Here is a 13,217-nt window from a genome sequence, read left to right on the forward strand (position 1 = left end):
GAGTAAAAATAAAGGAATAATAAGGTTTGGTGGGAAAAATATTATTAAATGAGTTTAAGAAAGGAAATGGAGAGAAAGAAATAGAGAGGATCCATTTTGGTATCTAGTTTTATGTCAATGTTAAAAGTTATCCAACATTGACCATTTTATAACTACATACTGAATTTTTTCTTTTTTTATGCATGTCTTATAATTTATATGCCAACTTATAATTTAAAACATGTAATTTTATTTTCGATATGTACATATATTTTAAGTCGTATTTTGTATATTTTATGTAATTTAAAAGGTATTCCTAAGACGAGTATCTAAAAGTCTACTAGCTCGTTTGGCTCAAGACAGACTAAACTTAAAATCTCAAATAAATTCTTTTTATTTCGACCTCTATTTTAATCAGATATAAGAGCCATTTTAAATTACAACCGAATTAAAATAAAGAATAGGTGGAAGACTAATATTAGTAGGGGAGTGAGTACAGATCAACATTATCATTTTCCTATTTAGATTAGATTTTACGACGCATGTTAGAGTTTACTGTACAAAATTGGGGGTGGGAGGGAGTCAGTCTTGCTCTCAGTTTACAGTTTTCTGCTTTGATTCGATCAATCTGGAATTCACATCCAAAAGAAACTTCATAATTCGGATGAACCCTAAATCCCCTAATTTGATTATTTGGGATGAACCCTAAATCGCCAAATTTGAATATTTGATGAACACCATCTTCAATATCTCCTTCCCCAACATTTCCTCGGTAATGCTAATATTGATTGTGCTCAGAAGCATAGTATAATGAGGCCCAATTTCGAAAGAAGCCCCATAATAAATGGGCTTTTGGGTCGGACCCACTGCTCTCTAAGGTACTATCATTTTCCAGTAGACTGGAATAGATGAAGATTTTCCAAAGATGTGGACTCGTACACAAGATAAGGCCCTCTCCTTCTTGTCTTTTCTGTTGTTGTTTAATTTGATGTCTTGTTTGTAATTTCACGTGGTTCTCGGTCCCTCTTCATTTTACAATCTCTGCCAATTGAATTGTCATATGAATGAATGAATGAGATAGACATGAGATTTAATTATGTTTGTATATCCCACTTGACTTGAACCTTGTCTTCTTTAATTGGGATAACTATAATTTACGAGTGTAATCGAACCGAGTTGAGCTGATATCATTGCATTTACCCTGGTGGAAGTGGAGCACTTCTATTTAATATTTCTTTTATTCTTTTAAATCGCCATCCCAGCAATACAGTAACTATTCTATATTGTGTGTTTTAGAGGTAGCATCTAGTTCAAGGAATATACATATGCTAGCTTGGTAAATTGCCTAGGTGTCCTCTATGTATGATTATGATACAATAATATAGAGCTTTCTGGATTTTATGGGTCCAATTTGTATCATTTACAATTAATGTTGATTTATGAAGTGTCAATCCTATTTGCACATGCAAAAACATGTTGGTAGATCAAATATGTAAAACCCTTATTACTACAATAGTATATGTTGGATAAGAGCTCTGAAATGGTGTCCTATGTTTGCATAATTTTCAATACTGACTCTTGGTTACACTGACTCTGATGCAATGACTGACCTTTCCATACCTGGTGCTAATATTCCACTTTAGAAATGGGGTGGTGAGATTTGAACCGTAACCTCTTGGTTAAACTAACTCTGATACCATGCCAAGAAACCATCTCAATCAAAAGCTTAACCTTAACCTTAAGCTGATGGTTGGAGCTCCCGAGCCCCAAGATCAATTTTATACTCTTAACACATAATACTACTAGCCTACTCTTTCGGACTTAATTTCAATTCAATTTATTTTTATTTTTCTCTTCACTTCAGTTTTGTTTAATTTAGATATCTTCAATCCAAAAGATTAGGGCTAAGGAACCCGGCATTCTTGAAATTCAATACTTTGAATATGATTTGGATTTATATACACTGACTCTGATACCATCCCAAGAAACCATCTCAATCAAAAGCTTAAGCTTAAGCCGATGGTTGGAGCTCCGAGCCCCAAGATCAGTTTTATACTCTAACACATAATACTACTAGCCTACTCTTTCGGACTTAATTTCAATTCAATTTATTTTTATTTTTCACTTCACTTCAGTTTTGTTTAATTTAGATATCTTCAATCCAAAAGATTAGGGCTGAGGAACCCGACATTCTTGAAGTTCAATACTTTGAATATGATTTGGGTTTATATAGACAATCTTAAATATGGTCTATAACTCTTTATAGATTATTTTAACAAGGAGAGCAAAATAAGTACTTACTACTTGTTAAGGTGTCTATATTGTTGTAAAAGTTCGATAACTTCGATCATTAAATTCCTTTTTTTTTTTTTTTCTCTTTGAGGTAAATAACAAACGGAATAAGACCAAAATGATATATAAGTAAATCACTTCAATTATAAGAAAAACTTGATCATAAAAATTTGACATACATTTTGCATATCAAGTGGAGTACTTTACTTAGGGTGTGGAAGCAGTTTTATAAGAATTTACGTAGAAATCCGTAGAAATATAGAAGTCTGTTTTGAAATTACTCTCTTTGTGAGGAGTATTTTAACTAAGAAAACAATTGAATGAGACGGAGGAAGTAGAAGAATTGGCACGCGAAGGGATGCATTTCTACGATTCTATCCAAGTTGAACTTTTACCGTTGTCCCTTTTATGTGCAGTTAAGTATCCAGGTTTTATGTACAGCTTCTAAGCCTTGGTGCATTTAAAGCTTTCTTCTTTGATACTGTATTTTAATAAAACAAAAAAAACGGAAATAAATATCTTTTGCAACATGTGGTGAGGAAATGTAGATGGGTTCTACATAGTTTGGCTTGGTGTATGAGATAATTGCCTGGTCAAGTCATCCAACTAATAAAAGACAAGTGAAAGAGCATGGGGTGTATTGTGATGCAACCTAACTGCCGGTAAAAGCAGTGTGATGCCAACGTGCTAGAATAGACCCCCTGTTAGTTTTTTGCCACTTTCCTGAACTTGTACCTTCACTTTTACTCTCGTCTCTTAATTATTACTCGTACATAATTTAGTTTACGTTACTTCGACAATTCACTTTGATTGCATGTCATGTATTAACACGACATTACTAGAAAACTTTTTAACCTTTTCATAAAGTATTCGTATTCGACACTTTGGCTGGCACGTACAACAAATTAGGAGTAACATAGAATTTAACCGTTAAGCGTAAAAATGGTGGGTCTTAGAAGCTGCAAATTAAACCATAATTATAAGACATGATATGCAGTTTTATGGGCTCGACAGTGTAGAAAGCAGTGCCATGTGAGGCTTAGCTCTAAGGCATGGGGATTTCATGGTTTTTTTTGCCATTTTTCTGGTCATCACCTGTTACTCTATTCATATATTAAGTTTAAACTTAAGCACAGGAGTTTCATTCATAAAGCTTTTGAGGACTCGTAAAGCAGTATTTTTGCAAGCCAAAGGTATGACTACTAGCCTACTACTGCCTTTGCATTCTAATTTCGATATGAGGAAGTACTATTGGCCTAGTACTACCATTGTGTATATTAAACATTTGTTTCAATTGTAATATCTAACTTCGTGAATAAATGCAGTTGTTACCACCTCATACGTGGTAAATTAGCCACATTGTAGAATTAGTACCATGATTACTACCTCGATTTGTTTCAATAATAAACCCTTGGAAACAATAATGTGTAATGTTATCGTATAATTTTAATGTGTAGAAGCATTGTGATGAGTGCTGAAATACGTATAGCATATATGCCAAGAATGCTGGTCATTTAAGCCATGGAAAAATTTCTGGCCCATATTCGGCTATTGCATGAAACGTCTTATTTGAACCAGCGAAAGCATATTAAGGGCTCTGAAATATGTTTTGGCTGAAGGGTTTTGCTGAGTTGTTTTATGAAAATTTTGGATAATCTCTTTTCATCTGTTTACTTTTGCGTCGTAATCGAAGCTACTGACCCAATGCTTTTATTAGTAATCAACATAGGGAAATTGCCACATGATGGGTTGGCAAAGTGGTAGGGTATGGATTGTAAGTTTTGTGAATATAATCAATGCCATGTCGATATGCTGTCCAGTCTATTGAGGCTTAAATTTTTTTGTCATTTTATTTCAGTTGGTGGTCGGGTTTCCAGTAATTTACGGGAATGATTGCATATATCAGACCCCTCGTTATCCCCTTTCGGGTACAAGAATCGTAATGAGGAATGTCATATATAATTATGTCTTTAAGCTTGAAATATGTTAATTACCTAGGTTAGCACTTACATTAATTGTTTGATTTGATTCTAATCCATGGTTCTTTTAATGTAGAGTAATAATTGCAAAACTGTTAAATCATTAGAGATCCACACCTTTTTGAATAATATTCCTCTGCCTAGTCCTGCAGAATCACCCTTGGAAATGTGAGTCACTCTGCATATCCTGCTCTTGTGGTCACTAATTGGTTGTCCAATCCCTTGCAAACAATTTATCCTTATCACTTTAGGTCTACTTACCCCACAAACCATCCCTAGTCATCTGATACAAAGTCATGCCATATTTGTCTCCTGTCAATTTTCTTATAATTTTAAAACTTTGTATACTCGCGAATCGTAACTCTCTTGCATAATTCCCTACAGTAAAACACTCCAGATGGCGTTTATGGAACTTATATTTTTATTTGCTGAAGAAGCTTCAGTAAAACCTGTGCTCTTTAAATATCCATCTGTAAAAATTGTACTCCACTGCTAACTAATAACGGCTCTTCTTATGTTAGATTCTTCTTCTTATAACCTACAAGTCTCTATTACAGAGAAGTCGATTCAGGGACCACAGACAAAGTAATAAAGCTTTTACTCACATTTATTTCAGAAAATACAAGTCATTAGTGACCATAAGTTTTTTGCTGATAACAATTGTGAATTTCTGATGTTAATGAGCAGATAATGGAATCAGCGGATCGCTCTGGCAAGTCTTCCTCACTTAAGCCATCCTTGCCAAGAGACTCTAGAGGCTCACTAGAGGTGTTCAACCCAACTAGTTTCTCTACCAAACCAACTACTCCTGTTTACCAGTCTCCATCCACGTGGCAAAGCAGGACCGAAGCACATGGCAAGCTCGAGCAGGTGCAGGAGGAGTCAAGGATCGAACCCAGCTCAGGTCCAGTCAAGACTGCCAATGAGATCACTTCATGGATGGCTCTACCTGAGGTGACATCACCTCCAAAGGTTCTCCAGACAGTCTCGGCTATAGCATCTGCTGCAGGAGTAGGTAGTCAACCCAAAGGCCCCAACGTTAAGGCAGAACAAAGGGCAGCTGAGTGGGGCCTAGTCCTCAAAACTGATAATGAAACTGGGAAGCCCCAAGGTGTCACAGTCCGGACTTCGGGTGGGGATGAGCCGAATGTTAGAACCGAGAATAATTCAAGGAGGGAATCGGGCGGGTCGGTTCGCAATTCAGGTGATTCATCAGATGGTGGTATGGTTAGAGGAAACATCCCAAGAGCTTCTGAAGACTTGAAGGATGCCTTGTCTACATTTCAACAGACATTTGTTGTGTCAGATGCTTCGAAACCTGATTTTCCAATCTTGTATGCCAGTGAAGGGTTCTTTAAGATGACTGGTTACAACTCCAGAGAGGTTATTGGAAGAAACTGGTATATAACACTTCAGTTTAGACTCTTACTTTTAACTTTCATTCTGACTGTCATAACAGTGTAAATCTTTTTTTTGTGGGACCAGCCGTTTCTTGCAGGGAGCAGATACCGACCCCGAGGAACTGGAAAAGATCAGAGACACTTTGAAGAAGGGAGCTAACTATTGTGGGAGGTTGCTGAATTATAAAAAAGATGGCACCCCATTTTGGAATCTTTTGACAATTGCACCCATTAAAGATGAAACCGGGAAGATCCTCAAATTTATAGGGTCAGTGTGCTACTTTCATTTAAACCTGCTGCTCTTTAAACTTTTTACACATATTTCTTTAATTTGCCACATCGCAGGATAGTGAGTTGTGATGGTTCATGTTAGTTGACCCTCAATTCGTTTGGGACTTGATTTTTGTTGTTGTACTGTGTTTTACGCTTATGAACTAGGCTTCAATGATACAAATAAATAATGGATGTCGATTTGAGTAACGTTGTAGTTATTGTCACTTTATTCTTTTACCATGAAATAGTCATAAGCTCACACATTCACTTAGGAATTGAAGAACTCAAAATTCAATTGTGTTTAGCAGTCAAAATGCAGCTACTCTTCAGAGACTTTGCCACGACACATCAGAAAGAGCAGCTCTCTAATGTGTTTAGCCTATGTACCCTTGTGATATTCGCATGAAGGAAGATGAATCTTGTGATTAAAGCACTATAGGGGTTTTGTAGATGCTGAGTAGGTTCACAAACAAGACTATGATTCTATTAAGTTATACCGAAATGTTGTCAAGTCAGAAATATCTTTCAGTTATATGACTTGTCTTCAAAAGCTTGTCTTGCTTTGATGAATTGTTTGACGGTGACATAATTTGGACCATGGTTGCTCATTAGTAGATAAGAAAGTGATGGAGAATGGAAACTTATCTTATTAATGTATTGTTGATGCTGATTTTTCAGGATGCAAGTTGAGGTGAGTAAGCACACAGAGGGTGCCAAGGATAAGATGGTCCGTCCAAATGGTTTGCCAGAATCGTTGATTCGATATGATGGTAATTGTTAGCTAAATGACATTTTTGACAAATATGTTCCCCTTCATTTTAGTCATCAAAGTAGACAGTGGTAAAGACCCTCCACCAAACGTGAAGTTTGAAAGTGTTACTCTGCATTCCTGACAAATATCATAGTAGGTCACCTTTTAATGATAGACACTTCTTAGCCTGCTCCAAACTAGTACTCAGTACTTAATAGATACAAATTGCGGATTAGAAGAGGGGAGGATCAGATGTATGTAACTTATGTGTTAGCAACACAAGAATTTCGTCAATAATTGCATCAAATGACTGCACTTTACAATAAAAAGAAACGTATTCGGTTTAGTGAGTCATATTGTTTTATTCCACCATTATCCAGAGCCAAAGAATAATGCGTCATTGGTTCCACTTGGAAATGGAAACATTCCTCAACATAATAAGTACTTAAAATAAACAAGTTTCATAGTCCAACTTTTAGTCATCAGGCCATTTCATAATAGAAAACTGTTAAGATATTCTCTTTTTGAAAGAAATAATTTCCTCAACTTGGAATGCTTCTTTATTGTCTGGATTAATAGAAAGAAATTGCCTATATATTAAATGTTTTTAAAAGATCTTAGTCAGGTAATGCTACGAATAACATCTGATAGGTAGTTTCAAAGTCATTAATGTGATATGCATGACACGTCCAATATATTTTCAGCCCGTCAGAAAGACATGGCAGTCAGTTCCGTCAATGAGCTGGTGCAAGCAGTAAAAAGGCCTCGGGCACTTAGCGAATCAGGGAATAAACCCTTCAGGAGAAACTCTGGGGGCACTACTGCAAAAGAAGGATCAGCTCTTATGAGAAGGAAATCAGAAACTGTAGCTCCAGGTAGGCGTATATCATTGGAGCGGCTAAATGAGGAGCCTTCAAAGAAGACTCAAAATTCTAGACGCCGTTCATTTATGGGGTATCATTCTTTTCTTGCCAAAAATTGACAATATTTTCTTTTGGGGTGTAAATAGAACCACAAGGAAGTTTTGATGCAGACGTCTAGGTCATGCGATCACCTGTCAATGACTTGCTAAATGAACAATTGAACCTATGTTATGTTATTACTACTACTACTACTGAAAAACCCATAGAATTATGTGAAGTCTGTTAAGTTTTTTTTCCCTTCTGTTTTTTGCTTTAGTATTTTGAAGAAGAGTAAGCCAAGTGAGACAAATGAAGATGAAGAAGCTATTGAAGATAATGATAGCAGTGAGGATGATGATTATGATAATGATGATGGGAGACCTGATAGTGTGGATGACAAAGTCAGGAGAAGGGAAATGAGAAAGGGTATTGATCTTGCCACTACACTGGAACGTATTGAGAAGAACTTCGTTATCACTGATCCAAGGCTTCCTGATAATCCCATTGTAAGATTCTTGAGACCTTTCATCTATCAGTCCATTATGAGCTTAAAATATTATTAAGGAAGTTATTCACATATATGATACTTATGTTTTGTCGCAGATATTCGCATCCGACAGTTTCTTGGAGCTCACCGAGTACTGCCGTGAAGAGATCTTGGGAAGAAACTGTAGGTAAGACCAGGCTCCATAAAAATTTATGATATATCTAGCAATTTATCACTTGATCAGCTTTTATTCGTGTGAGATTTGTCTTTTGTGAAGTAATCGTTCTTTTTAACAATTCAATATTTCCCAAATTTGTAGGTTTCTACAGGGACCTGAAACTGATCCAGAAACAGTGCGTAAAATCAGGGATGCAATAGATAATGAAAAAGATGTCACAGTTCAGTTGATTAACTATACAAAGACTGGTACCCATTCTTTCTTCTTCTTCTTCTTTAATAGCAATGAAAACTGAACACATTAGAGCCCTTTGCTACTCCTCTGAGCCCTCAAAAAAGTGGGTGCCTGAACTGACAGCTCTTTTTCTGTAACTTCCCTGACAATGCAGGGAAAAAGTTTTGGAATGTCTTCCATCTACAGCCAATGCGTGACCAAAAGGTACCCTTCCACAACTTTCAGCCAATGCCTCCTAATGGTTACATAACCTTTGTTATTCTCTAGTTGTTCATTATGTGTTTGTGTTTGCCTGTGTATAGGGGGAGGTTCAGTACTTCATAGGGGTACAGCTGGATGGTAGTCAGCATGTTGAACCACTTAAAAACAGTATCGCAGAGGCTGTTGTAGTAGAGAGTGAGAAACAGGTAACTGTAATCCGAGATAAATTTGATAGCAAATTTTTGTACGAATATACATGTTTTACTTACAGTTCTGGAATAGAGAAAATTTTCACATAAATATAGTATATACTTCCTAGGAAAATTGATTTCTGTCATGTCATTATATGAAGATTGTTCATGGTATAATGTATCTGCTATATGCAACTTAGGTCAAAGAAACTGCGGGAGATGTTGATATTGCTGTTAGAGAACTTCCAGATGCTAACAAGGTGAGTAATATACAAACTGGTGGATGAAATCCTCGGATAATCACAAGTATAACTTTGTTACTTTGTTCAATGGACTAATGCAGAAACCAGAAGACTTGTGGGCTAATCATTCAAAGGTTGTAAAACCAAAGCCTCACAGGAGGGACAGTCCACCGTGGACAGCCATTCAAAAGGTGGGGAACAAAGTAAAATAAACTTGAACTTACAAACTATGTGAATCACTAACGTTTGCATTGGTGGATTTTTCCCTAAATTCCGCTGATGATTTTGTCTTTTGGTTATTCCTACTATTTCAGAATATACAAAGACATCCTTGTAGAATATTTCTTTTTTTTTTTTTTTGGAAATTAGTTATTTATCAACAAGAACTTCAACTTCAACTTTGTGTGGCTTTATGCATCCGTGGATCTGTGATTGCAGATTATAGAAAGCGGAGAACCGATAGGCCTGAAGCATTTTAAACCAGTTAAGCCTCTTGGAGCTGGTGACACTGGAAGGTCTTTGTTAGCTCTTCACTTTGGAATGTTCAACTATGATTAACATAACAACATAACAACTTAACCACTATTCTCTAATTATGCAGTGTGCATCTGGTGGAATTGTGTGGAACAGATCAATACTTTGCCATGAAGGCGATGGATAAGAATGCAATGCTGAATCGTAACAAGGTTTCATAATTACTGCCTCTAAACTATGCAAATTATGAATCGACTTGTTAACTATAAGCAGTACATCTTTCCTGGAGCATGACTATCTGTTCTGAAAGCATGTACTTTCTGCAAGTATGTTAACCGATTCAACTGGCAACTTCATTGTAGGTCCATAGAGCTTGTGCAGAAAGGGAAATTCTTGACATGTTGGACCATCCCTTTCTCCCGGCACTATATGCTTCATTTCAGGTCAGACTGCTTTTCCTTGCTGGAAATGCATAGCAATTTGATCTTTACTTGGCCACCTTTTCCCTTTTCTTGAAAGGGTTATAGTACGTACGGATGATGTATATTTCAAGGCACAATATAAAATGCCTGTTTGGATGCCTATATATTCATCAGAATATTTTCACATATCAATTTGGTGCTTCATTTCTCTATGGTAGCTTAAATGTACATGAATTTGCCAAGTTTTAAGTATTTTCAATAGGCCTTCTCTGGGATTTACTGTAATATTTATATACATGTGCAGACAAAATCACACATATGTCTGATCACTGACTACTGCCCTGGTGGGGAGATGTTTATGCTTCTAGATAGACAACCATTGAAAGTCTTGAAAGAAGATGCAGTTAGGTAAATTCGATCATAGTGGAAGCTCGAAAATTACAAATTGTTAGGTGCTCCAGTTTTGCAGTCATGGCTTTAGATCTGAAACTTTTCTTTTGTAGATTTTATGCAGCAGAAGTGATCGTTGCTCTGGAATACCTTCACTGCCAAGGTAAAGGCAGAAACTAGCTATACAAGTATACAACAATTAAAAAACAAGGGTGAATTAATATTTTTATCATAGTGCTTAGGGAGTAAATCTTAATGTTTTTGTTTTGCTTTTTCCTTTCAGGTATAATTTACAGAGATCTAAAGCCCGAAAATATTCTGCTCCAAAGCAACGGTCATGTAGCTTTGACAGATTTTGATTTGTCATGCATGACATCCTGCATGCCACAGGTACTTGATGTACATACATATAGAAGATTGTATTTCTATTACAACTTACATCACTCCTAATGACGAGAACACCTTGTGTGGTGGATACTTACAGTTGCTGATGCCAGAGATCCGTGACAAGAAAAGGCAACACAAAGGTCAACAAAATCCTATATTCTTAGCTGAGCCTATGCGAGCTTCCAATTCTTTTGTAGGGACCGAGGAATACATTGCTCCGGTCAGTAACATTCATTTATCGTTTCTACTAACTCTTGCTTTCACTAGTGCCATGTTTAATATGATCGCAATGAACCCTTTGTTTTATTGTTAACCTAGAGGTCTTCAAACCAGTAATATTTAAGCCATTTTGGTGTCATTGAATGTACATGACATCCTCTGATATACTCTTATTATATTGTAGGAAATTATTGCTGGGGCTGGCCATACAAGTGCAGTGGATTGGTGGGCTTTAGGTAAAGCATCTATAAATAAATTTAGTTGCAAGTCCGAAACATCTGATATATAACCAGTTTGTGATCTTAGTCATACTTGCTACAGCAAATCTGCCATAGCCTTTGAATGCTGCAATTTATGTGTGATAAGGGAAATAAATGTGGCTTTACGACATAAATTTGCTCCAAAACTAGTGATCGATGCTTTGTGCATGGGACTGGTAGTCGCCATTGCTATTATTACCCGTCTCATGCATCTCTTCTTTAACTCACAGGGATTCTCATTTATGAGATGCTCTATGGATACACCCCTTTCCGAGGAAAAACAAGACAAAAGACATTCACCAACGTCCTCCAGAAGAATCTTAAATTTCCAGCCAGTAAACAGGTAACAATCGCACTTATATATGTTGCTCATGGTGTTTGATTCGATACATGTCAAGGATGAATTTCATACCAACGGCAGGAGCCTCTCCTAGTTTTTATTTTTTTATTTTTTTTCATACACAGTTTAGTACATTTATCATCAATTACGAACATCCTCCGGAAGAATCTTAATTGGGTATATGATTACTGGTCATTCGGGCTAGATTCTGATCATGTTAAACTGGGTATATTAATGGCAGGTGAGTCTTCATGTAAAGCAGCTATTGTACCAACTGTTGCAGAAAGACCCCAAAAGCAGATTGGGGACTTGTGAAGGAGCAAATGAAATTAAAAAGCATCCCTTTTTTCGCGGAATCAACTGGGCTCTTATTCGATGCATGGTAAATTTTCTGATTTTAGGACGTGAATGTTATGGGAGATTTATAAGTTATTAACTCGAGTTTCAGGTTGATTCTGTTTACGTATAATGAATGATGCTCGAAACTCCTATTTCAGGACCCTCCTGAGCTACTGAATGCTTCACCATTCTCAGCTGACGACCCGGAAAAGGAGGCCAAGACTATGGACCCCGATATGCTTGATCTTCAAACTAATGTCTTCTAAGGGATCATCTTATTCTGCAACCATGATTTTTTTTTAATCAAGTTTCATCAAAATGTAATTTATTTTATTCTGCAAAGTCATGATTTTTAGGTCCTTTTCAAAAGAATAATCATGTACTTAATCTGGTGCTTGTGTGTTTTTTTGGGCCTTGCATAATGAGATGTGCTCATAGATTCATTTTTGGGTGTGTAATTTTGCTTATTCGTTTATGTACAAAATATGGATGGGTTGAAGGCTTGAAGCCGTATTCATATTTATTTAATTTTGTATTATCTACATCACTTTCATTTATTTAAAATTCTTTCATTCATCCTTATTCATATTCATCCTTATTCATATTCACATGGTGTAACGGGTGAAATGAAAGCTACTAGAAGTAGTAGATACTACCAATTTTCATATAAAATTTGAAAAAACCCTAGTATAGTAATTAACCATGACAAAATGTCGGGGAAACTGGTCCTCATTTTATATAAAGCTCATCTTCACTCGATAGATTACACAATATAGTAGTATATATAGTATTACAAACTTACTCTAAGTGTGCATGATTAACATGTTATTACGTATGTCCAAAAATTGCAAAGTGTAGACCAAAAAGATAATAACCGTGACACACATTATCCGAAAAATAATATTGAAGTCAAAATAATTAGAAGGTTATTAAGACTTTAGCAGTAATGCTAGAGACAAATACAGAATACACTAAACATTTAGTTTTCGTCTTATTTATCATTCAAAATAGTGAATGTGCATGATCATTTTTTTTTTTTTTTGGTCAAGTGCATGATCATTTATGTAACAAGCGTTTCACTAGTCATGTTTTCGTCCTATTTATCCTTTCTAATCTACTTAGTAGAAAATATCCGCAGTAAAAACAAGTGTTTTGGTTATTTTAGTTTACAAAAATTCTACCGTCCTCCACAATCCACCCAAGTGAAATATTATAATGGCTTGTGTGTAAGGAGTACCGTCATCCCGGAGGACGGTAGAATTACTCTTTAGTTTAAG

The 13,217-nt window shown here is 36.1% G+C and overlaps 1 protein-coding gene across 2 annotated transcripts; it reads left to right on the top strand.

Moving 5' to 3' along the window:
* The first annotated feature begins 341 nt into the window (after nucleotides 1-341).
* On the top strand, nucleotides 342-12,482 carry LOC141591420 (phototropin-1). Of its 2 annotated transcripts, XM_074411732.1 has the most exons (24): nucleotides 342-1,734; nucleotides 2,016-4,835; nucleotides 4,938-5,650; nucleotides 5,736-5,918; nucleotides 6,602-6,693; nucleotides 7,379-7,628; nucleotides 7,854-8,082; nucleotides 8,180-8,250; nucleotides 8,383-8,489; nucleotides 8,630-8,679; nucleotides 8,778-8,882; nucleotides 9,068-9,127; nucleotides 9,211-9,300; nucleotides 9,548-9,624; nucleotides 9,711-9,795; nucleotides 9,946-10,026; nucleotides 10,310-10,413; nucleotides 10,509-10,558; nucleotides 10,679-10,785; nucleotides 10,880-11,002; nucleotides 11,186-11,237; nucleotides 11,492-11,604; nucleotides 11,843-11,983; nucleotides 12,099-12,482. In XM_074411732.1, the coding sequence occupies exons 3-24, from the start codon at nucleotides 4,941-4,943 to the stop codon at nucleotides 12,204-12,206; spliced, it is 2,988 nt and encodes a 995-aa protein (XP_074267833.1). In that variant the 5' UTR covers nucleotides 342-1,734; nucleotides 2,016-4,835; nucleotides 4,938-4,940; the 3' UTR covers nucleotides 12,207-12,482. The 2 variants fall into 2 exon arrangements, with proteins under 2 accessions (XP_074267833.1, XP_074267834.1); XM_074411733.1 differs by lacking the exons at nucleotides 342-1,734; nucleotides 2,016-4,835 and having other exon boundaries at nucleotides 4,852-5,650.
* Nucleotides 12,483-13,217: the final 735 nt, after the last annotated feature.

This window comes from Silene latifolia, chromosome 7, assembly GCF_048544455.1.
Source record: "Silene latifolia isolate original U9 population chromosome 7, ASM4854445v1, whole genome shotgun sequence".
Taxonomy (NCBI): Eukaryota; Viridiplantae; Streptophyta; class Magnoliopsida; order Caryophyllales; family Caryophyllaceae; genus Silene; species Silene latifolia.

What these genes read in the sequence shown, in the direction of transcription:
- LOC141591420 (XM_074411732.1), top strand. Translation starts at nt 4,941, where the DNA reads ATGGAATCAGCGGATCGCTCTGGCAAGTCTTCCTCACTTAAGCCATCC. An exon ending in TAGTAGAGAGTGAGAAACAG is followed by an intron (nt 8,883 to 9,067) that starts GTAACTGTAATC and finishes TATGCAACTTAG; the next exon opens with GTCAAAGAAACTGCGGGAGA. An exon ending in AATTTCCAGCCAGTAAACAG is followed by an intron (nt 11,605 to 11,842) that starts GTAACAATCGCA and finishes TATTAATGGCAG; the next exon opens with GTGAGTCTTCATGTAAAGCA.